The 26,718-nt window shown below is 30.4% G+C and overlaps 1 protein-coding gene across 24 annotated transcripts in view; it reads right to left on the bottom strand.

Moving 5' to 3' along the window:
• LOC129911982 (coiled-coil domain-containing protein CG32809) overlaps positions 1 to 26,718 on the bottom strand; it is a 321,116-nt gene that overhangs the window by 87,793 nt on the left and 206,605 nt on the right. For 22 of the 24 annotated variants that reach the window (XM_055990027.1, XM_055990032.1, XM_055990030.1 and 19 more), the window contains one exon: positions 24,005 to 24,055. In XM_055990027.1, coding sequence (XP_055846002.1) covers positions 24,005 to 24,055 — 51 coding nt within the window. The remainder of the gene's footprint in view (positions 1 to 24,004; positions 24,056 to 26,718) is intronic. The other 2 variants (XM_055990031.1, XM_055990048.1) reach the window with 1 other exon arrangement.

The raw sequence follows: 26,718 nt of genomic DNA on the forward strand, positions 1-26,718 counted from the left end.
CTACCAAAAGTTAGTCGATGAACTAACGCAATTCCGCTAAGGACATTGAATATACCTCTGATAAGAATGTAATTAAACATTTTCTCGAATATTATCTCGAATATTTGAAATACAAGATGGCAAATGACCGTATTTATTTTTACGGATGGAAAATTTATTTAAATGGCGTCCTCACAAAATGCATTCGAAGGCTTTCGATTTTTTCCATTATTGCTTGGTAAAAGAAGGCAACAAGTCATCCGACATTTACCAAACGTTCTGATATTAGGGAGGGATGATCAACACCCCCAACAACTATTTTAGAAACTGCATTAATTTTTTCTCGGAAAATTAACATAAATCTAATATTTTTCAACTTCAAACCGATCCGATACCAAACAGCCTAGCATTTACAAAAAATCTAAAATGAAGACATGCATATGTATATGCCAGCCCTTCATCTAACTTTATTCTTGAAAAAAAAAATCTTCATTTAGGGCATATATTGCCATTGTCAAGAGAATTAAAAATGACATCAACGACTAACACAAAATTTATAGCTTTCCATATCAACCATCATCAAACCTCATAATAAAATAAATAAATCACACAATTTCCTTTCGCGTTCAATATCTAACCACTGAATCACACAATCTGACACAACCAACCCCAGCCAGTATCTCAGGGTGACCCAAATTTTAATTGTTCCGTTCATTGCCCTGTCGACACATTAATTAGACACTTTTCTCTGAAGACTCACACACACAACTCATATTGTAATATATTTATAGTGTTCTTTATAAAGATCTTTTTAGGGCTGAGAAATGTTTATGGTCAATTATATTTTTGATATTTGATGTTTAAACTGTCACTTTTGACATGTAGGCTTTAACGTTTTCTCCATTATTATCCTATAACCGAAGCCATTATAACACGTCACATTGTTTTATGTATAAATAAATATGTATAAGTACTTGAAATTTTTGTCAAAGTCAAAGCCTGTCAAGTGGTGCTGAAACTACTTGGCAGGTGTCAACAGCCGGTGCGCGCGGCACAGCAAGTCTACTTGATCTACTTACTATTATATCATCGCCTGTCAAAAGTTACCCTTCAAAAATTTTAAATGAAATTTGTGTCGCAAATGAAATTGAAAACTATAAATAACGCACACAAAAGACGAAATACCGGAAATTCTGAAAATTTGACAGGAATGTTTCTAAATTATTTATATATATTTGTCTAGCTCTAGATCTACCACAACTTGAATTGAATATATTTTTTTTGTATCGAGAGGGAGCAATGATTCGTAAAAGTTTCAAGAGCACTTTAGTTTTTAAATTTTGTTTTTATATATTTTGTGGGAGGTGGGTTGTGATGTTTCAAAAATATACTTTACTCGTACAATACAATTTGCATGTGTTTTGGAATATAGATATCCGTCTTTAGGTGGTTTGGGTTTTAGTTGTGGAAACATGTTTTTGAATTTTGACGTAGGTTAAGAAAATAAAAAAAAAAAAAACATTTTATTTGTTGTCATTCTGCATTTTTGGTTTTTCAAATTGATATTTTCTTGGCACAAGTCCATAGAATCACTTGAAAAATGTGGTAAAATTAATATTAGGGAAGATATAGTGCGTAAGAGTACAACAAATGAAATACAAATTAAGCTGTTTATGGGAATGATTTCATAGAAGACACAACACTTGATCTCAAGTGTAATATAAAATAAATCAAAAGCTTTGAAATGAGTTTATTTTGTGTATAGTTTCGAGTGATAAATTTATTGATATTTTTATGGAGATGTTTTGCGAAAAATTGAAAATTTTATTATTTATGGATGAAAAGTCACTTTCCCATAAGAAAACATACCTAATACAAAAACTGTCTTAGAATAGGTTAGTACAACTACTTTGGTTTTCGAAATCTTTGGAAAATGTGCGTGATAGATTAGGGGCGGAATTCATAGTCGTCTCTCAAGTTGAGAAATATCTTAGGCATTCGCTAAAGCGAATCCTTATTCATAGTCATCACAGGAGTCGAAATTTTCTTAAGTGAACGTCTGAGGAGGCTTTTTTACTAAGGGAAACACTTAAGTTTTTTTCAGTCGGTTGACATTAAAACGCATGTGACATTGCGAGCGTTTGTTTTTTGTATTTAAGAATTAAAATTTGTTCTTATTTTATAATAAAATAAATGAATATACATAAGTTTGAGTTGTACAAGTGGGACGACGAATTTGAAGAGTATGTTGTTTTTTTTATGATAGTCAAATTTTCGAAAGTGAGAAAAAATTTTCCTCAAGACAAGTATTTTCTTTACTCAAGTGACAGCCCTATTCCAATTCCCTTGAGCGATTGCTGGAAATATTTCTCAACTTACTGGAGTTGAGAAAAATCTTAACTCGAGTAAAGATTATGAATTCCGCTTTAGATTTGGTGATACAAAATTCGATTAAAAAGAATTTTTAAGTGGAAGACTATAGAGCGTGAATATCACTTTTGTTTGGGTATCCGGGCTATGAATTGGTTTAAAGAGTTCGTAAAGTGCAAAATGTACGTGTTTTTATTCAGAACTGAAATGTAAATTGAAGTTGAAACGTCGTTGTTTCAAAGATGAACTACTTTGATTTATGTGACTTTAAGATACGAAACCATCAAAAATTAACATTTTTTCCACTTTGATTTTAAAATGTTCATCTTCAACGCAAAATCATTCCGAATAATAGTTAAATCAATGTGGTTTTCATTGATTTTACGTTGTTTTATGGTGGCTTTTCCCTCAGTGTGTATAAGCTGTTGTTTTGAGAAAATCTGAACTTTATCACATTTGTCTTGTATTGGAAGTGAACCCAAACATAATCCATAAAAAAATGGTTGATCCAAAAATGCAGTTTCAAAAGCGTTAATGGAGAAAACAAACTTGTTTCAAAAAACGAATAGAAATTGATGCACACAATATTTTAAAAGCAGCAAATTTTGGCCGAAAAATGGGTCTTTTTTATATCTCGTATTTTAGTAAAAATTAAAACTTGCAATTTTTTGGATCAGTAACCATGAAAACAGTAAAAAAAAAAAATAATAAAAATCTTTATCCATCACATGTTTTTTCCGCAGTATTAAATATGTACCTATCAGTATTATTAGAATACTTAACCTAATTCGAAGACATCTAAGCTCACTTATAAAAACATATTAATAAACAAGTAATAAAATATTAAAAAACAGATATCAACCACAAGAAAGTGACACCTAAACATCATTGGTAAGCGTATCAAATTCGTGTACAAAGTTATAACACAACATTCGAAAATCCCATAGGTCGGCGAGTAGTCCAACATTCAGTAGGGAAAATTTTTTTTTTTTTTTTTTTTTTTTTTTTTCACTTCAGATTCTTTGATGTAGTCAGCTTAGAGCAAGCTGTATACTACTATCAGAGGGTTCATCATTAGTGCATGTGTTAGTAGTTAGTAGGACAAAAACAATCAAATACTATCCACATGCACAATATACAATTAATATTAGCAAAAAATGATATACTAACATAAATACAATTTAAAAATCTAACTAAAACATTAACTGACAATCACGTCTGTGGAGCACTGGTTCGAAATAAAGTTTTTAATTTCATCTTGCTCATATTAAAGTCAATATCGTTTAAATTATAAAGTTTGCTCATTCGGTTAAGAGGCTCGTTTATACCATAGTTTGTTCTATGAAAGTCAATATGTAAGAGTTCAAATCTTCGTAGGTGGTGAGATCCTCCCGGATAGTTAAAGCCAAGGCAACCTAATAAGTCAGGAGCGTCAATTTGGCCATTAATTAATTGATGAAAGAATATAATATCGTTATTAATAAATTAACTTTAGTTTCCAATGTTATCATTAATTTAAATATTACATAGAAAGCTCATCGATTTTACATATCAATGTTCTTGAAAGAATTTGAATTACAGAGTGTTAATTTGGAACGAATGACAATATTCGTGAAAACTGTAATAACATTAATTTTTTTTTATGAATAAAACATAAGACTTGTGAATGTTCACAAATGCTCTGGAAAAATTTTAGGCAAAATCAATAGCTTTTAATGGATAAGATATTTATCTAAAAAAAAGAAGATATCCTAGCTATTAAATGGCTGGCGGAAACCAGAATAAATTATCCGGAAATAAAAACAATCACGTAATTTATTCCAAAACAAAAGATTCTACAATCTACATATGGATGAGCATGTTCCTATTTAGTTTTTTTTTGTTCTTATTTTTTACCTCTATCCCAGGAATTCTGTACTCTCTCTTGTAGTTGTTTGTTTATCCCGTTTGCATACAAATAAAAAAAATTCCACTCAGACATTTATAAAAACTAAACAAAACTCCGTTCACGATTTTTATCGCACACTATCGTTTGTGTAAGAAATGCACTTTGAGATGTGAACTTTTTCTGGTGAACTTTTTTTCAGCTAAAAAATGAAACTAAAAACCACACAAAAAAAAATATTGTGTTGCACTATTTTTCCACTTAGGTTTAGTGTTCGTCATGCGGAACTTAGAAACAGACCAAGAACGAAAATAAGTTAAAAACTCAAGCTCGTAAAAACGTTTGAAACCAAGTATAGTATAAACAATCTGCACGACCCCAAAAATATATATTTTCTAGGTAAAAGGGGACAGGGATTTACATTGAACACGAGGTGTTGTTTGTTTACATCAGTGTGCAGGAAAAAAAAACGAGATTCTGTGATTATTCGATAAACATCATCACGAGAAAACACTTTTTTCGAAAAGAAAAGTATAGAACACGGCAGGAAAACAGCGACCACTATACGATCCGAACGCGTAAATGAAACTGAAATTTCTGACTTTTGAATAAAAATCAGGAGCACAGTTCTTGGGGCAGCACTGAAAGTATCTAGCCGAACCAACAAGAGGGCAGTTTTGTGGCGTGCGGGTGGTTCTGAACTACTTGAGATCTTTTCAGATCGACCAGATGTGGAGGGATTTTTTCGTTGTCGTGTATATTCTTTTTAACGCAATGGTTAATAAATGAACAAAAAAAAAAAAAAAAATAAAAAACATTTTCTCTCTGCGTTAGGTTTTAATTTGCACAATTGAAGCTTTCATTCGGATGAGAATCTGGTGGTTGGAATTTTGCTGCTACTGCTGTTGTTGGCTATGAGAAATCTGCAGTTGTTGCAATTAATATGATAATTATTATTATATCTTACTTAAGACTTTTATAGAACGGAGTGCGAAGGAGGACAGAGTTAAATTCAGTGAATGTTAATTGTGTTGGAGGGCTTCTGGCTGGATTGAAGTATTTTCGATTAGGTTGACAAGAAGAAGAAGAAGAAAAAGAAAATGCCAGTAGACAATGATTATGAAAAATTGAGCATTTTCAATTCCTACAAATCTAAAGTACTATAGAGACTGTTTTAATAATTGTCATTGGTTAACATGGAATACTATAGATTCTGTTTCTGCTATCGTCATTATTTATTTTACTAGCTTCAATTTTTAAGCGTCATGTTGGCTCCAAAAATAGATTCCAAATAAATTATAAATCAATTTTTTGAGTATATTTCAAAAGTGTTACGATTGAAGTTAGTTTAAGCCCAACCATTCACGCGTTGCATTTCAATCAGGAAATGAAATTTATCGTAGGAATATCAGTTGCATCAATCTCACAAAGGGGTAAAGATAAAAGCTTTATAACGATGTTAAAGTTCTAGGTACGTTTCTTTCTTTTTTTCGTTTTACTGCTAGTGTTCCAGTTTTTATTTTGTCACTTCTGTTGCAACAAATAAAATTTGCTGGGAATTTTTGTATGATGCACTCAAGTTTTGAAAGGCTTTGTAAATTGTTTTCACTTTCTAACTAGAAAACAAAAAACCGCCTTTTCCTTTTTAAAAACAGCGGTTTTACTTAAATGAAGCTAAATGCAGTCTGTGTTTCAAATAAATATTTATTAAATAGTTTCCGACGATTAGATTCGTGTTTTAATTTTCCAAGGCTCTATATATCGAACGCTTAAGAAGATTCAAACAAAAGTCGAAACGCGGGCAAATATTAAATAAATATTGATTTGAAACACAGACTGCATTTGGCTTTTCATTTGAGTTAAACCGCTGTTTTTGAAGAGTAAAATGCGTTTTTTTTTTGTATTTAGAAAGTGAAAGCCATTTACAAAACCTTTCTATCATAAAAAAGTTCCCAAATTTGTTCATTAAACTTCGAAAAACACATTGTTAAACATACACGCAGAAAAATAATGGACCTACCGAGAGAATTTTTCGATGGGTTAAAAAAAATGTGTTAAAAATAACGTAGTCTTGGTTAAAAAGTACGTGGGTAGTTCTCGTTGCTAAAATCAACGTAGTCACCTCGGCTAATTTTTTCAAAAAATACTTGACTTGTTTGAAATGATAAACGGAAACACACAAATCTTCTTCTTCTTCCTTTTTCTCGGCGCTGTTATGATCTCGATGTCGAGGGGATCATAACTATCCCACGTAACTGCTTCACACTAGTGATCCGCCTGTGGGGTTCGCCGGGTTGACCTCAGAAATCGGCGGCAAGCCTCCCGGTTTTATATTGTTCCATTTCTAAGGCCAACTGAATGCTGGTGGTTTTGCATTTGCTTGTACCAGGAGTTTTTAGGCCTACCTTTCTTTCTATTTCGTGTTGGAACGTTGTATGATATTGCTTTTTTGACGGGGTTCTCAGGATCTCTCCTTTGAACATGGCAATACCAACTGAGTCGGTCGTGTTCAATTTTTTGGGAGATGGTGATTTTAACATGAAGGCTTCCTCGGATCTTCGTACTTCTAATTCTATCAAGCTTTGTTACTCCTGCTGTCATACGAAGCATCTTCAACGGAAACACACAAATAATTCAGAAAAGTTCATCGATTCAGTTTCAAAAAAAAAAATTAATTTTCATTTAAAATTTTGAAAATTTCTTATTTCATTCAAATAAAAAGAAATAAATATATTTTAATTTTAGCTCTTCTAATTAATCGAAACTTTTTGCATTTCCTTAAAAATGGTGCACTCTAATAACACTAGTGGGCGCCTCGGCGTCGAAAATAGAGCTTCAACCAAACCATACTTTTCTCAAGGAGTTTTGTGTACTGAGTTCAAATAATACGAAGACGAAATTTCACGTTTTTGAAATTCTTGAAAAAGTCAAAAAAAAGTTTTTTTTTGCAAAACTACTTATGTAATCTCAAAGCACCATATTTTATCGTCCAAAATATATACATATATATATATTTTTTTCAAAATAAATTTTTTTCTCAAAGATATTGAAAAGAAAATTATGATATCTCAAATTGTTTGTTAACATAATGCATAATGAATTTCAATTTAATTCCTTTATTTCGGAATATCGGCATTGATTACCTAATATAAATTTAAATGTTTTAGGGATTTTATTTATTTAACTTCCTTTAAAATATTTTTTTGATAACAAAAATTTAAACCATTACGTAATGATTTAATTTAAAACAAAAGTTATTTATTTATTTTTAAATATCATCAGTAGGAACTTTCATCGGAAAGTTACCTACAACACGTAACTTAACTTCGAGAAAGATAAATTGCTAGATAAGTTCCATCTGAACTTAGTTGCAATCGGGAGGAGGAGGTGGTTTTAGTGGTTAAGAGTCCCACATATCTATGAGCACGCGTTTTCCGGTCCTCATAGAATCTTTTGAAGATTTCAACACCTACCCCCGGACAAAAAAAAAAAAAAAAAAAAATAATGCATAATGAATGTTTTTTGAACCAAATACCAACTTACGACTTTTAATTTGGATTTTTAATAATCATTTTTAGCAAAAAAACAAAACCGACTTCCATGGATCAAAACTGGGTTTTATGGTTTTTAAAATAGTTCCTATGTCAAAAAATGAACGAAATTGAAATAGGACCACACTGCAGCCACCAGCTATCCAATACAAAAAGAATTATCAAAATTGGTTCACTCAGTGCAAAGTTATGCGGTAACAAACATAAAAAAAAAAAAAAAAAAAAAAAAAATACAGACGAATTGAATACCTCCTCCTTTTTGGAAGTCGGTAAAAAAGCAACTTAATACGGAAAAAATTATTTTTGATTAAACATAAAAAATAGCTTCTTTGAAAATTTATTTTTTTTAAAACTTTATAGCGTAAATAAAATATGATTATAGCTCAAAAACTAGACGTGATAAAATAAATCTGTAAACTGGTTTGAAGATCGCGACTTTTTTTTTTTGTTTTTTCCTGGTCGATTAAACATTATATCAAATTATAAAAAACCCAGTTCTTTCTTTAGTATCTCAGTAACTCAGTATCAAATCATTTTTTAATTTATAATTTTTGAACAACAACAACATCTTCAAGGTGCTACCAAAAAGTGTTTATGGCTAGAGTTATAGCACTGTTTCACGGATGCCAATCCGATCATCAGACACCCGTATAAACTTAGCATGACAACTTTTGAAAAGTTAATTTTTTTTTGGCTCAGTAATTGCCGCATAATTGCCGTGTTTATGCCGTGAAGTCAAAAAAATTGCCGCGCGCTTAGTTTGGTCAGAATCGGTAAACCAAGTTTGTCATGCTAACTTTATATAAAGTTAGCATGACAAATTTTAATTTTTGATCAATTTCAATTTTTTTTTCGCTAATTATTTAAAGTTTAATTGCCGTAATTATGCCGTGAAATCGAAAATAATATATCTCTTTTGGTTTTCTCAAAAAAAAATAAAATGTATTTTTTGTTAACCCTATTCCATATAAAGTTAGCATGACACACCCTGTATTTCTTAAATCCTTGGTCAATTTTTACTTTTTTTTGGCCAATTAATTGCCGCATTGGGTTAATATAAAAACTGCAAACTCAAAAAAATTGCCGCGCTTTTGGTTTTTTCAAAAAAAATTAAAAACTGTTTTTGGCCTCATATCGTATAAAGTTAGCATGACAAACCATCTATTTCTTAAATCCTTGGTCAATTTGAAAATTTTTTTGGCCAATTAATTGCCGCATTGGGTTAATATAAAAACTGCAAACTCAAAAAAATTGCCGCGCTTTTGGTTTTTTCAAAAAAAATTAAAAACTGTTTTTGGCCTCATATCGTATAAAGTTAGCATGACAAACCATCTATTTCTTAAATCCTTGGTCAATTTGAAAATTTTTTTGGCCAATTAATTGCCGCATTGGGTTAATATAAAAACTGCAAACTCAAAAAAATTGCCGCGCTTTTGGTTTTTTCAAAAAAAATTAAAAACTGTTTTTGGCCTCATATCGTATAAAGTTAGCATGACAAACCATCTATTTCTTAAATCCTTGGTCAATTTGAAAATTTTTTTGGCCAATTAATTGCCGCATTGGGTTAATATAAAAACTGCAAACTCAAAAAAATTGCCGCGCTTTTGGTTTTTTTTCAAAAAAAATTAAAAACTGTTTTTGGCCTCATATCGTATAAAGTTAAAATGACAAACCACCTATTTCTTAAATCCTTGGTCAATTTGAAAATTTTTTTGGCCAATTAATTGCCGCATTGGGTTAATATAAAAACTGCAAACTCAAAAAAATTGCCGCGCTTTTGGTTTTTTCAAAAAAAAATTAAAAACTGTTTTTGGCCTCATATCGTATAAAGTTAGCATGACAAACCATCTATTTCTTAAATCCTTGGTCAATTTGAAAATTTTTTTGGCCAATTAATTGCCGCATTGGGTTAATATAAAAACTGCAAACTCAAAAAAATTGCCGCGCTTTTGGTTTTTTCAAAAAAAAAATTAAAAACTGTTTTTGGCCTCATATCGTATAAAGTTAGCATGACAAACCATCTATTTCTTAAATCCTTGGTCAATTTGAAAATTTTTTTGGCCAATTAATTGCCGCATTGGGTTAATATAAAAACTGCAAACTCAAAAAAATTGCCGCGCTTTTGGTTCTTTCAAAAAAAATTAAAAACTGTTTTTGGCCTCATATCGTATAAAGTTAGCATGACAAACCATCTATTTCTTAAATCCTTGGTCAATTTGAAAATTTTTTTGGCCAATTAATTGCCGCATTGGGTTAATATAAAAACTGCAAACTCAAAAAAATTGCCGCGCTTTTGGTTTTTTCAAAAAAAAATTAAAAACTGTTTTTGGCCTCATATCGTATAAAGTTAGCATGACAAACCATCTATTTCTTAAATCCTTGGTCAATTTGAAAATTTTTTTGGCCAATTAATTGCCGCATTGGGTTAATATAAAAACTGCAAACTCAAAAAAATTGCCGCGCTTTTGGTTTTTTCAAAAAAAATTAAAAACTGTTTTTGGCCTCATATCGTATAAAGTTAGCATGACAAACCATCTATTTCTTAAATCCTTGGTCAATTTGAAAATTTTTTTGGCCAATTAATTGCCGCATTGGGTTAATATAAAAACTGCAAACTCAAAAAAATTGCCGCGCTTTTGGTTTTTTCAAAAAAAATTAAAAACTGTTTTTGGCCTCATATGGTATAAAGTTAAAATGACAAACCATCTATTTCTTAAATCCTTGGTCAATTTGAAAATTTTTTTTGGCCAATTAATTGCCGCATTGGGTTAATATAAAAACTGCAAACTCAAAAAAATTGCCGCGCTTTTGGTTTTTTCAAAAAAAAATTAAAAACTGTTTTTGGCCTCATATCGTATAAAGTTAGCATGACAAACCATCTATTTCTTAAATCCTTGGTCAATTTGAAAATTTTTTTGGCCAATTAATTGCCGCATTGGGTTAATATAAAAACTGCAAACTCAAAAAAATTGCCGCGCTTTTGGTTTTTTCAAAAAAAATTAAAAACTGTTTTTGGCCTCATATCGTATAAAGTTAGCATGACAAACCATCTATTTCTTAAATCCTTGGTCAATTTGAAAATTTTTTTGGCCAATTAATTGCCGCATTGGGTTAATATAAAAACTGCAAACTCAAAAAAATTGCCGCGCTTTTGGTTTTTTCAAAAAAAATTAAAACTGTTTTTGGCCTCATATCGTATAAAGTTAGCATGACAAACCATCTATTTCTTAAATCCTTGGTCAATTTGAAAATTTTTTTGGCCAATTAATTGCCGCATTGGGTTAATATAAGAACTGCAAACTCAAAAAAATTGCCGCGCTTTTTGTTTTTTCAAAAATAAATTAAAAACTGTTTTTGGCCTCATATCGTATAAAGTTAGCATGACAAACCATCTATTTCTTAAATCCTTGGTCAATTTGAAAATTTTTTTGGCCAATTAATTGCCGCATTGGGTTAATATAAAGACTGCAAACTCAAAAAAATTGCCGCGCTTTTTGTTTTTTCAAAAAAAATTAAAAACTGGATTTAAGAAATAGATGGTTTGTCATGCTAACTTTATACGATATGAGGCCAAAAACAGTTTTTAATTTTTTTTGAAAAAACCAAAAGCGCGGCAATTTTTTTGAGTTTGCAGTTTTTATATTAACCCAATGCGGCAATTAATTGGCCAAAAAAATTTTCAAATTGACCAAGGATTTAAGAAATAGATGGTTTGTCATGCTAACTTTATACGATATGAGGCCAAAAACAGTTTTTAATTTTTTTTGAAAAAACCAAAAGCGCGGCAATTTTTTTGAGTTTGCAGTTTTTATATTAACCCAATGCGGCAATTAATTGGCCAAAAAAATTTTCAAATTGACCAAGGATTTAAGAAATAGATGGTTTGTCATGCTAACTTTATACGATATGAGGCCAAAAACAGTTTTTAATTTTTTTTGAAAAAACCAAAAGCGCGGCAATTTTTTTGAGTTTGCAGTTTTTATATTAACCCAATGCGGCAATTAATTGGCCAAAAAAATTTTCAAATTGACCAAGGATTTAAGAAATAGATGGTTTGTCATGCTAACTTTATACGATATGAGGCCAAAAACAGTTTTTAATTTTTTTTTGAAAAAACCAAAAGCGCGGCAATTTTTTTGAGTTTGCAGTTTTTATATTAACCCAATGCGGCAATTAATTGGCCAAAAAAAAGTAAAAATTGACCAAGGATTTAAGAAATACAGGGTGTGTCATGCTAACTTTATATGGAATAGGGTTAACAAAAAATACATTTTATTTTTTTTTGAGAAAATCAAAAGAGATATATTATTTTCGATTTCACGGCATAATTACGGCAATTAAACTTTAAATAATTAGCGAAAAAAAAATTGAAATTGATCAAAAATTAAAATTTGTCATGCTAACTTTATATAAAGTTAGCATGACAAACTTGGTTTACCGATTCTGACCAAACTAAGCGCGCGGCAATTTTTTTGACTTCACGGCATAAACACGGCAATTATGCGGCAATTACTGAGCCAAAAAAAAATTAACTTTTCAAAAGTTGTCATGCTAAGTTTATACGGGTTCATCAGACTGCTTTATTCCATTTTTATGTGGTGCTTGCTTAGTCTAGGAATTTTTTATTCTTTGATTTTATTCGCAAAACAAAAACAAAACTAATTCTTGCTTGTGTAATTTGTTTTTGTTTTGTGTTAAAAATAAAAAATGTTTAATATTTATAAGTACTGAAAAAACACGGCTTATATTATTAGCCCTGTTTTTTTCTACAGCTGAGTAGCTATTATTTTTTGATTTTATTCGAAAATAAAAACAATAATACTTACTTGTGTAATTTTTTGTTGCTTTGAGAATCAAAAATGAGTAGCTACTGAGTTTTTGAAAAAACACGGCTATTATTATTATACAGCCATGGCCAAAAGTATTAGGCACCCCAAAAAAATGCTTTTTTGAATACTGGAAGCGCGGATTTGTTTCATCTTCCATTTTTGTTTGGCTGAAATAAGTCGTAATGCACGTGGGTGCAACAACTTTAACAATTTATCCATTGGTTCTCATACTGTTTGAATGTGGCTTTGGGCCGATTTTACTATTTTTTATCACTAATTTTTTAAATAAGTCAGGAAGAATGAAACCCCAAGTCTTAATTTTTCCTCGCATGTATTAAGGAAATCATGTTCTTCTTCAGCACCAAATTTCTTTGGAATATATTGTTTGCAAAAAGCAGGTAGAAGGATTTGAACACAAGTAGTTTTTTCTCAACGCACTCTCATTATATCTCGAAGGAAATTACTGCAAGTTCTTGTTTTCAGGTGAATGAGACCATGACGCAGCATTATACTGAAGCCTTCTAACTGTGAATACTTAAAGTTTTGTACAATTTTTTTGGTGTGCCTAATACTTTTGGCCAAGGCTGTACATACATATATCATTTTTTTATATAATTTTATAGTTAAGTTTGTCTCTCCTCGGTCATTATTAGAAGCAGAAATGAGGCTGTTAAATAAAAACGATACCAACCTTAAATTAATTATGCAAAAAATGATTTTCTTAGACATCAATTTGACTCACTACTTTCGGTATTAGGCATGCACGTAAATTGAGTATAATATTATATATATATGTATAATATAATATTCTCTATTAAAAAAAAGATCAATTTGGGCTGTCTACAAAATGCAGACAAAGTTATAGGTTTTTCCGTTTTCCGGTTCTTTGGCATGACCTCGTTTCCGGTTGAGGTTGTTTGTAGAGGACATCCAACTGCTGGCTTTATATGGACATACAAAAACCATCATCCCCTCACACAATTATAAGGAAAATCAACTGCAATGGCAAATTTTTATTTATAACAAACTTTGTGGCAAGAAAAAAAAAACCGTTACAAAAAATCCAAGATTTCTTTAGCAAAAATAAAAAGGACAACCAAAATAAATAAATATATAAACATTTGGTTTCTCCCATTTATGGCATTTTAGAGATTTTGGTTTATTGCTTTTTTGTTGACTTGTCGCAGACAGATGACACTTTTGTAATTTCCTATAGCCTTCCGAAAAGGACCAAGGATCTCTATACAATGGGACAAAAGAAAAGAAAAAAAAAATCCAAAAAGAAAAAAAAAATGTCGTCTGCCACAAGCAAAACCAGCAAGACGACGACATCGAGGAGAGTGGTATTTGAAAAATCCTTTTTACAGTTCCTAGGTTATACTATACTCTATACACAATATAAAAGAATGACGTGTGTGACTACACACGAGAATAGAACTTGAAAGTACTAATTTAGTGAGTGGCATACAACAGGGACCGTTATAAGCCGACGTGAAATTCATTGAGGTTTCTATGACTTTGTCAGTGTAAATATACTTAAGAAGTTTCATTGACTGTCATTGTGTGAAAAATTTTGAACAAAATTGAAATGATTTACGGGAGGATTTTAAAATGAAACTTAGTCTATTGGCTTGTTGTTGGAAAAGGACTAAATTTTGATTGGATTATTTTTATGAAAATAAAAATATTCTAAAAAAAAACAAGTTAACACAGGTGTGAAAAAGTTAATTTCCAAGTCTTAAGACTCTTAAAGTAAACTTAATGTACATATTTTTAATAACTCCGGAAGAGTGAATGTCTTTCAGTAGAAAGGGCAGATGAAAATGATTGGTGACTCACACACGCATGGTTTTTTACGTAACCCACGAATGATGTAAGAAGCTTAGTTAAAATAGTTCGAAAGCAAATCCAGTAAATTAATGTTTTGTATGGACTCGAAAGTAATTAATTTTCTTCGATGAGGTTCTGAAGTAAGCTATCCCAAAGTCTGGGAAATTGTAGAGTTGAATCATCAATTTAATTTTTCAGGTTGGCAGAGGTATCAAATTACAACATGGCTCAAATTGAGTAAAATCTAGAAGGTGAAATCTAGAAGCTAAATTACCATTTTCAATTTAATTGTATTTAAGACAGTGGATGTTAAATACTGATCCGAGACAGAAATAATTATTTCAGAATACTGTCCTATTTTGGTCCTTTTTGTGAGAGAAGGCTATTGGTGACTGTAAATCGAAGCTGATTTAATTAACACTTCGAATTATTGAAGGATACATATCGTCGGTCTCATAAGGAAACCTCGTAACTCCACTTTTTTTCGAAAATGACTTTTAAACGCTATTTTTTAGAAAATATGTCAGCAACCCAGAAAATTTGAAGAAAACTCTAAATAGACTTAAATTCAAATTTTGCACAGCACGTTACTCGCCAACTACTCTGTAGTCTCTCTATACTTTTTCGTCTCTCCTGTAAAATTTTGATTTTGGGAGTTACGAGGTTTCCTTATGAGGCCGTCGATATGTGGTTGGGAAAGCATAGCACACTTTTCTTGAAATTACTTGAAGGAACATAAACTAAAATAGAAAGTTATTAACAGGTTTTCAAAGGTCCTTATATCTATTTTGAATGGAATTGTAGTTATACATAATAAAGGTATAGCCCAGTCATTTTAGTCATTTTTAAGCCCAATCTGCGGAAAAATTCCTACTGGGCTGCATTTTGGTATACAGCTTAATGACGGCTTTGTTATGAAGATGTGAAAAATCGACATTGATATCGTGTCCGCGTTAAGAGTTATAGGGGTCAAAAGGTCACAAAAACTATTTTTTCACGACTTTCAGCAAAACGGTAAGTCTTATCAAAAAATTTTCAATGCAAGAATTGTAGACCAGATTATTATATATAAAAAGTGTCATTACACTTTTTTTCCTAAGACCCACCGTTTCTTAGGTATAACGATTCAAAAAGTTGAAGTTTAGTTGTAATCGTCATAATCCTATTCCTGAAAAAAAACTCCTAACTGAAAAGTTCCTGAAATTTCATTATTTTTTTAGCTTGAATTTCGTTCCTCAACTGTTAAGAATATGGGGAAACCAAAAAAAAATGGAAATTTTCGCCATTTTTCCGATTGAGGCCCTTCTCCCGAAACCATTTCCCTGGGAATTTTTGATTAGAATATGTCTGAAAATATACAGGGTGTGCAATAGAGAATGGACAACCCTAAAACGGCTTATAGCTACACTTATGATTGTTCTAAAAACAGATAGAAAAAAGTTCTATCGCAACCAGTTCATAAAATATGGACTTTTTTTCGTTCAGTGTATTTTAAATTTTATCATCTTATGTTTTCGTTCACTACAACCACGAATGAATGAATTTTATTTATTTCTTTTTTTTATAATTTTCTACAATAATTGGATGAGTACATAAAAGCTTTAAAAATTTCATAGCTATTGCACATTTTCGTAAAAAAAAATTTGAAATCTGTTTTTTGATGCAAAATGTAAAAAAAGTATTTTATGAAAAATTTTAAACACCTGTGGTATAAAATAAATCTATAGAAACCTAGGTGGCCAACTTTCTTAAAAATATTCTGGTATAAGGAGAATATTTTTAAGAAAGATGGCCACCTAGGTTTCTATAGATTTATTTTATACCACAGGTGTTTAAAATTTTTCATAAAATACTTTTTTTACATTTTGCATCAAAAAACAGATTTCAAAATTTTTTTTACGAAAATGTGCAATAGCTATGAAATTTTTAAAGCTTTTATGTACTCATCCAATTATTGTAGAAAATTATAAAAAAAAGAAATAAATAAAATTCATTAATTCGTGGTTGTAGTGAACGAAAACATAAGATGATAAAATTTAAAATACACTGAACGAAAAAAAGTCCATATTTTATGAACTGGTTGCGATAGAACTTTTTTCTATCTGTTTTTAGAACAATCATAAGTGTAGCTATAAGCCGTTTTAGGGTTGTCCATTCTCTATTGCACACCCTGTATATTTTCAGACATATTCTAATCAAAAATTCCCAGGGAAATGGTTTCGGGAGAAGGGCCTCAATCGGAAAAATGGCGAAAATTTCCATTTTTTTTTTGGTTTCCCCATATTCTTAACAGTTGAGGAACGAAATTCAAGCTAAAAAAATAATGAAATTTCAGGAACTTTTCAGTTAGGAGTTTTTTTTTCAGGAATAGGATTATGACGATTACAACTAAACTTCAACTTTTTGAATCGTTATACCTAAGAAACGGTGGGTCTTAGGAAAAAAAGTATCATGACACTTTTTATATATAATAATCTGGTCTACAATTCTTGCATTGAAAATTTTTTGATAAGACTTACCGTTTTGCTGAAAATCGTGAAAAAACAGTTTTTGTGACCTTTTGACCCCTATAACTCTTAACGCGGACACGATATCAATGTCGATTTTTCACATCTTCATAACAAAGCCGTCATTAAGCTGTATACCAAAATTCAGCCCAGTAGGAATTTTTCCGCAGATAAAACCTAAAATTACTGGACTAGTATACAACTTCTATAATAACTAAACTATAATAGTAACATAAATGTTTACATGCTTTTTACATCACACACATATGTATTTTAGCCCTGAAACCAGAATTCTCTTGAAATCAACCAACTTAAAACTATTTTCAATCACAATTGTCTATTAATCCTTTGTGTGATTTTCAAGACTGAAAAAATCGATTGAGTTGATAGAGATACCATATCGTATAGTTTGTAGGAGAACACAATGTATAGAAATAAACGTACACAAGCACATAATCACATCATGATACCCAACTCAAGTAAAGGGATTATTCTATGATGATAATTAAAAATAATCGATTGGATAAATTATGAAAAAAGAACTCCTTCAACAACTCACAATCAGAACACGTATCAGGGATAAAAGGTGGGTGGATGAATGTATGTTTATATGACGTATCAGTATTTCTGACAAAATAAAAAGTTTATTTTTAGTTTGATGAGTTAGATAGAAAGTAAGTATAAAGTTTTCGAAAATTCTGTTATTAATATTGATCTTTTTTATGAGAAAAATAAATAACAACTTTTGTTTTTTCAATGCATAATAATGGTGTAAGTAAAATGTATTACAAGAAAAAGATTTTCAAAACAGAATTTCAGCAACTATATTTTTTTGCGGTAGAGAAAAAAAGAAAATATTTATAAGCCACATATACTTTTAAAACTGGTTTATATTTCAAAAATGGAATATCATAAAAACTGAGCAGTCAGATCAGAGTTTTTATGGCCAATATATGCTCTTGGAGGGTTCACAGCAGTATTGCCCCAAGTCAATAAATTTTTGACATTGCTATTCACAGACCCTAAGTTAAGCTTTTGCGCAGAGATAGGCACAAAATATGGAAAAAACAACATTTTGACTTGGTCCACTTCAGTTTTAATCCCTCCTTTCTCATTTTCAAATACATTGTCTTCAAATTAATAAAGTAACCTGTCGCATGACGACTCCATGAAGGGGTAAAAATAATATCAACCATTCCTGTTTGCGTGAAAATAGTTTACAAGAATAAAGGTGGCATACAATTTTCTGCCGAGTCAAAATTGCTAGGGTGAGATGCAATTAATTATGAGAATTATACTCTTAGGTCCAATTTATTTAGTCTCCATTAAATTTAAAGTCTATATTTAAAATTAGAACACTTTCAAATCGCATGCAAGTTTTAAAATTACCATTTTTTAAATGATAACTTTACGTGCGGTCTATTGGCCGTCATAGAAGCAAATTTATAAAATTGATTGAGATTTTGCTTCAAATAAACATTTCTTAGAGAAACTATTCGTCATTGGGATAAATCTTTACCTGGTACAGGGAAAGGTATATGGTGATTTGAATTAAAGATGTACAAAACCGCATTTTGTAAAATGTTCAATAACTTGTTAGCACTAACTTTTATTATAAAAAAATTAAATGCTTACATTTTTATTAAGTAATTAAGTAAATTTTTCATATACAGGGTGTCCGGTAGAAAATGGATAAGCCTGAAATGGCTGATAGGTGCACTTTTGACTGTTCTGAAACCGAATAGAAAAAGTTTCTATCGCAACCAGTTTAGAAAATACTAGCTTTTTTTCGTTCAGTGTGCTTTAAATTTCATCATCTTACGTTTTCTTTAACCACAACCAAAAATGAATGAATTTTATAAATTTCTTTTTTTTTTATAATTTTCTATAATAATTATTTGATAATTTCTTGGCGCTTTTTTTTTCTATTTAAACGCACTATTTTTTAACACAAGGTTGTAATGTCTTGAATTACCTTAACGAAGCACTTAATTGGGCAACAAGAATAAACAAAAATTTAAATTTTCTGCCAAGTCCGAATGGCTTAGATTAGATGCATTCGAAACTAGAGACTTAATCTAGAATTGCAACCTTAGTTGAAACTAAATTATAATAATTTTCTTTTTAATTTTTACTGGAAGTTTTTTTGTCAAAAAAAAAAAAAAAAAAAAAAAAAAATAGCAAGATGACCATATAACTCTGTTCCGTACAAGAGATGTCACTTATTTCTGCTTCGGTACCCTTAACTTTCATTGAACATTCAATTATTATTACTTTACAAAAGTTCCTTTAAAAAGCAAGAAACTAGAAAACCACATCATTCTCCGAGTTTTTTTTAACGTTCTTAAAGAGTTCAAAACTTGGAACATCAAATTGGAATCAAAGTAAAATTATTCTGTTAGTATAGCTTCATAAAGAAACCATCGATTCTTTGAGGAAAAAAACATCCTTTCAAGATTCCACTTTCTTGTCATTTTTAGTGAACTTTAAGAGTTTCAAATTCTTTTAAGCACAAAAGAATATAAAAAGAAAAACAAAATAAAGAAAAAAATAAATATAAAAGGCTTTTCAAGGATATTCTCCTTGTGAGTGGTCTGTTTCTGAAACAGTATTGTATTTAATATACTATATATAAACTTTTCCCTTGCACAACGTTGACCAAAAAGAAAAGTAATACCTTTCAAATTATACTTAAATATATATATCTCTTATGCCGTTTCATTTAGTTCTTTCTTTTATTTTTTGCTAATACTAATGCATAATTTGTATCTGAATGAAAGTCGTCCCTTTTAAGCCGCATAATTTGAACCAAAGAGAAAAATAAAAATCGAAAAAGGCGAAATAGAAATTGCTGAAAGATAAAGAAGCGGAAATAGATCGGAAAGAATACTCGCCCGAGTGCAAAAAAGATATTAGCTTGGCCATGTTCCTTTTACTGATTTAATTTTTTTAAACTGTTTGGGGAACAATAGGAGACTTAAGTCACTACAATGAAGACAGGGACAATGATGATCCGTCAGTCGTCCTTTCTTTGCACTATATTCAACCCAATGGTGGCCATCTTTCACTTTAAAGGTTACTCTTCTGGAATAAAAGTCAACACACTTCGACACACTTAAATATGAGACACAAGAAAAAAGAAGGATAACTCTGAGTGATGATAGATATGCAAATTTGGTGTTTTTTTTGGTATTGTTGTTGCTAACGTTAGTGGCTTTATATAGACGCTAACTGAAGGAAAGGCGCCATAGTCATCGTTTTCTTTTGGTTTCCCGGAAGAGATTAAATATTAACCTTGCATACTTCTTTTTACCATTGAGCTCGATTTCGTTTTAACTTGAGACAAAGGGTGAAGTCAAAATAAATTTATATTCAAATTTAGAGCTGTTTTTTTTTTTTCTTGAATTCTACCAAATGCTGACGTTGGGTCAGACTTAAATATAAGTTTGCCCTTGGTTATGTATTTGAAGTATTTTATAATTTTTGGTGGAATAAGTGGGAATACGAAGTTAGAATTGCGTATGCAATTACAAGGGCTAACGAAAATCCAACAATTTACCTGGAATACTGCTTGGGTAGGTGCCTTTATTTCGTGAGAAAAAAATATTTTAAAACAGAGCCAAGGATAAAATCTTTGATAAAGTTATCTATGTAAATGATTCTGAAAGAAATTTACCTTCAAGGTGTGGGTTTGTTTCCAACTGCAATCAAGCAAAGAACTGTGAAGATTTAGATAATGGTAAATGAAAATTAAACATGGAAATTAATTCAACCGGCTTTAGCAGTTAGTTCAATTAAAATATTTTATGTTTCAAAAAGAACTTAAGATTGCTTGAAATAAAATTCAAGCGCACCAAAAAAATCGGTTACCTTGAATAAGAGAACAAAAGCATGTCCTTATTTGTCGTATATAAACTTCTCAAAGTCACAATCTCAAATCAATACAAAACAACTTCTCAAATTTGTTAAACAATCATTGACACTAATATACCTATAACAATCTTTTGAATTCAATATATTCGAAAGTGTACTTGACGCAAGTGTTAAATTTCAACATCCAATAGCTTTTATCTTGCACGTCAGGGAGTGATCAATTGAATAAAGTCATATTAAATTAACTTAAAGAAAAGTTCACGTCCTGCCAGCTAACTACCTGCCTTCACGTCACAACGTCACTCACTGTATTCCCAATCGATTTCTTTAAAATATCTATGTACTAGTATAATATGGTAGGTATGCTTTATAGAAAAAGTTTTATGTTTACAAACTTCACTCACTTGAGAGTAAAAACTTTGCTAGCAAGGACATAGTTGAAAGGATTCCATTGGTTCTTCTTTCGTGTTATTTTTTTAGAGGAATTTAATTTTTGTTCATTATTGAGGTAAAAAAGGTATGAAGGGAAGTTTTTCTTTTATTTGTGACCACGCTCTCTCCTTCTCTCTTTCTTTTTCTCCTCCCGCTCCCGGTCATCCATCTTTTGTTGGAAGGTGAAGTCAAAAAGCGGTTGGCCTTCTGGTGGTGGAAGCTTTATAGTCTCACACACAGTTTTTCTTTTCTTTTTTGTTAATCAATTATCCAGTTGAGGGAATAATAATATTTTTTTTTCGGGATTGTGTGATTTTTGGCCTTTGAGTTTGTGCAAACATTTTTTTGTTCTTTGTTTAAAACTTTTAGGAAATTTGTTTTAGGTGGGTTGATTTCAAAATAAAGCAAATTGTTGGTTTTATTATTTGTTTAGTAGTTTTGTTTTTTTTTTTTTTTTTTCAAACAAATAGAATAACGTTATTGCAAGACGTATGTTAAACATCGTTTATACATAATTTCATTGTTCCTTTTGGAAAACAATAATGTAGGAATAAAAAAGTTAATTACAAGTTTGGTTCATTCATAACAATTCATAAAACTAATTTCAAACTCAAATTTAAAGCTTTTCAAATGTGTTAGTTTTGGGTAATATTAGATACAACCAGTTTAATTAAAATCGAATGCAAAGGAGATCTCACGTTATCAGTTTCACTGAAAATTAATTCAATAGTGTTCACAAATTAATTAGTAAATTTTATCGACTGCTATTAGAGTTTCAATATGTTGTCGTCAGTAATTAGTAAGCCAATACTGTTGAACTCGACATGCAACCCATTTCAAAGATAAACGTTTGATGCTGGATAATGGATCTTTCTAAACAGCTTCCAGTGGACTTCCATTATTTACAATGTATATATATCGACCGACATAGGTGAAATAATAAGTGGCCCAAGATCTTAAAATGAGGGTTACATATTGTACTAACAATCATATTAATTTGATCCTTTTATCACAAACTGCACAATTATTTTTCATACTTTTACTTTTGCACCTCACTCCTCCAAAACATTAATTTTTATGAAAATTTAATAAAAAATAAAAGCAAGTAATTTAAGTTTTGCATGAATATTCAATATTCCATGGTAAATATAATTCATTTTTTGATTATTTTTGATTCTCATACTATGTATAAAATATAAAAAATGCAAAAATTTTCCATGTGCTTTTTTATCACTAAAAAAAAACACCCTTTAACATGAAATATTTTGATGAGCATATTTTATTATTTTTTTATACGGTACACAAAATTTTATCAGCCTACCACTTTTTTTCAAGGAGTACTTGGTAATATTCTGACTCTTGCTCTTTGAGTAAAAGACAATTCATAAAGAGTCCAAAAACTTTTTACATGATGGTGGAGACATTTTGGTATTGATATTATTCGATCGGGCGTTAGAAAATACCTCGAAATCATGTATCATATTGATACAAATGTTTCATTGCCTATACTATGATATGCAACAAATCGAGTGCAACACAGAAAAAGTCTTGTATCTACCCTTCCGGATGGAATACAAGGTGGACCAATATCTCAAACTAACTCTTATATTGAGTACTACCGACGATGTTAATTTCATGCTTTTATCACAAAGTGCACGATTGAACTCTTTTTTAATGTTAAGCTATTAAAAAAATGTTTAAATTATCGTCTTCAAAAAAATGGCTCTAACCATTCTGAAAAAGAAAAAATTATAATTCCTTGATATAGGTACAATAAATTTTATGGCTTACTTTATTTGGATGTCAAATTACTGTATTTCATATAAATAAATGTGTATCTATTATATTTTTAATGGGGTCATAGCTATATAAGAAACTGGAGTGTTATTGCAAGCTTAATTTCCAAGTACGCCTACTATACGAACTGCAGACTTGTACATTTTATACATGCAGCAAATAATTTTTCGATATTACCCAAAATCTGCGGCGGAATATCGGTCTGATATTTTTGATGATCTATCAGTCAAACAGTGATATGTTTATTCTAATAACGATTTTTGAAGCCTTGTAACGTAAACGTAAGTACAAGTAAGCCGGAATTTCTAAATATGATAGTTCCTACAGGAAATAGAAGAACGGCCTTTCAAAAGTTACGGATAGGACATATACACGCTTGTCATTCAATTTATATCATTAAAAAGGCAATATTTTTGCTTGAAACTTGGCGAGTATAAAAAAGATTATCTTAAAATTAAAGCTCTACGAATTTTATAAAAAAACTAATTAAACATAACTAAATTATTCCCAGACAAAGACAAAGGTAGCGGAGACAACGCGTTAGACATTCAAAGAGATCATAAATATGTATATTTACTGCAGCAAACAACGGGTTGGGGTCGAAATTCTGTATGTGCCAAAATTCGGATTCCAAAATTCTGTATTTTAAAATGCTGTAAATTCAAAATTCTCTATTCTAAAATTCTGTAAATACAAAATTCTGGATTTAAAAATTCTGTATTCCAAAATTCTGTAAAAAAATTATAAAAGAAAAATTGTTTTGTGCGCACTTTTTTTCACTATCAAAACAATTTTTCTTTTTTTGAAATACAGAATTTTGGTCATGCAGAATTTAGGAATACAGAATAACGACCCGTTCTCGTAAACAACAATTCACATTTTTGACAGATAAGCTCAATCAATCAATTAAGATAAAAAATTTCATGTACATTTCACAATTTAAATACGTACCTTGTTCATTTGACTGATTGCGTCCGGATTTCTCATTTTGCCAGTCTTCTTCTAGAACGGAATCAAAAAGAAAAAAAAAGGAAACTTCGTTAGCTTTGTGAAAGAAGTGTGTTAGTAATAAACAAATATGTATTTTAAATAAATTTCTTCCTTAAATGTCTATGTGTGATAATTAGTAAGAGAAAGACAAAATAAGTTTTCCTGAAGTAAATAATTCAGATGAAATTATTTGGCCCCAGAGGACATCAACCTATTCGTTCACAAAAAATCTCATTAACTGGGCATAACATTTTCCGGTTCGTAAGTTGTAAGTCTACATTAAATATGCCTTCCTCCACCCTCAAGCAATTTATTAGCTCGACTTCATCCGAAAACGAAGCTCATTACATTTTCCTACCACAAATAACGAAAAAAATCCAATTATCATCAAAGTTTCTATTTGCTTTTACAATAAAAAAATAAAAACATACATAAACACCCGTGTGGAAAAAATTATTATTAGGTACTCTCCTCCATTTTCCACGGAGTTAGATTTGCTGAAAATTTAACTTTTTTTTTTATTTTAAAGGATGATTTCGATGTAGATTACGATATGAAAATGTTTATTTTTTCAAAACCAATCGTATATAAGTATAATTTAACGAGCAATAGTTGTAGGCACCACTGTATCATAACATTGTTAAGTGTTTATTCGCATGCATTTTTCTACCAAAGGACAATGCAACACTTACCTCGTAGATCAACACAACTTCTTATCACAAACATTGCGTGTTTTTATTTATTTATTTTTTTTTTTCAACATTTAATTTTGCAAATAAAATTCAAATTGGTATAGACGCCAGTCGTGTCACCAAAAATAAAAATACCCCAAGTGTATGTCTGCTATATTTAAACCATTATATTCTATACGTACACTATATAACTACTCCCCAAATTTTTTTTTTATTTTCACTTTAATCCTTCTGTGGTGAAAATAAACACATTTTCAAAACCGGAAAGATAGTTAGTTGGCAAAGTCCTGCCGGGATTAAAATTTTCTTTAAAGTTGGATTTTTATTGTGAATTTACACGGCAACTCCAAACGTATATTCTTACTTTAATATAAAAGAACAGATGAATGTAGATTTATATAAATAGATAGAAGTATACATAGTATAAATGTGTGCGACTAAAAATTACCGCCCATTTGGCACGAAATTCAGACATTAACTGGCAATCTGAGAGAATCTGGTTGGTGCCGCGTGTCCTTTTTAAATGCAGAAAAGGGAAGCGCTATATGCCACGAACAATGTATGTATAAAAGTGTAATATTTTCTCAATGAGTGGAAAAACCAATATCACAGTTGAATGGGTCCTTCTTGGTAAGGAGAGTAGAAGTACACATGCAGACTATCATCGACATCGTAGTCGTTGTTATTGTCATTCGATCTCCTGCTTTCAAAACTAGACTGCCCGCCATCTCTTTCAAAATTATGATTGCCAGATACGTTTTTAGTTTTTAAACAAGTCAAAACCATTTTGAGAAATAGGTTAAGATGTCTGAGATACATCCTTTGAAGGCTTGTTACTTTTTGTTTGGAAATATTATAATAAGAAAAAAATATGTTTTTTTTTAATTAGAAAATATAGTTAAATCTAACTTTTTATTACATAGATATTTATATTAACTATTTTCGGTTTTGGTTATCATACCAACTGCAACACATTCACAATATTTCACGAGTATTGGATTTTATTCGCAAATCATGGTACCTACTGGTTCCAAATTTTTTTTTTAATAGTCCTAGTCTTCGATGTCTTTTTTAAATAAGTAATATTAAATACCTAATAAATAAATAATATCAATATTAAATACAAAATATTTAATATGTCCTGAAGCTCGGAACTGTATTTTTTATCAATTATGATGATAAAATGACGAGTTTTTTAATTTTCAAAAACTGGTTTTGACAGTGGGCGGATGATACTTTATAAAGTAATATAACAGTTCTATAAATGTCATCGAATTGAGTTCTTATACAGTTTAAACCTGCTTTGATCCATGGTGTCAAGGTTACATTACATCTTTTTTTTGAAAATTGTTTATGGAAATATTGCTGGAAATTTTGCTATGATATTAAAATTTTCAAGTTCTCAACTTCTATTAAAAATGATAAAATATAGGGTAGGATGGTATAAGAGTGCGCGGTTGATAAGAGTGCGCAAAGCGATTTTCTACGGTTTGAAAGGGAATATTGGACTGAATGCACTTATTTTGGAAAGATCTAAGTGAGTTTGATCTGCTGTCAAAAATTCATGCAAATGTGTTTGTAAACAGAGGTGCTAGTTAAGTTTAAGTTTTTTAGCACTTTTTTTTCCAATTTTTCTTGCCAAACAAATTAAATTTTCCGCTTAACAACAAAAAATAGCAATAAACAAAGTATGGGACATTGAAAAGTCGACAAAAAGAAACATTTGAGGAACACGTAAGATTGGTCATAAAGTGGATTGTGAAATACATATATATTCTTCGATTACATGTCTGACCGTGTAAAAGTGCGAACCATGATGATGTATAAGAGTGCGCGGGTTATAAGAGCAGTAAATGCTATCCAAGGCTTCAAAATAACTTGCATTTGTCCATATACCAGCAAACAGCAGGTAGAAAAAGCAATTCCAACCAAAAAGAAACCAAATACAAGTTTTACAAAAAACAAGCGAATGAAAGTAACTAG

The sequence above is a fragment of the Episyrphus balteatus genome, chromosome 2 (genome assembly GCF_945859705.1).
Source record: "Episyrphus balteatus chromosome 2, idEpiBalt1.1, whole genome shotgun sequence".
NCBI classification, from domain to species: domain Eukaryota; kingdom Metazoa; phylum Arthropoda; class Insecta; order Diptera; family Syrphidae; genus Episyrphus; species Episyrphus balteatus.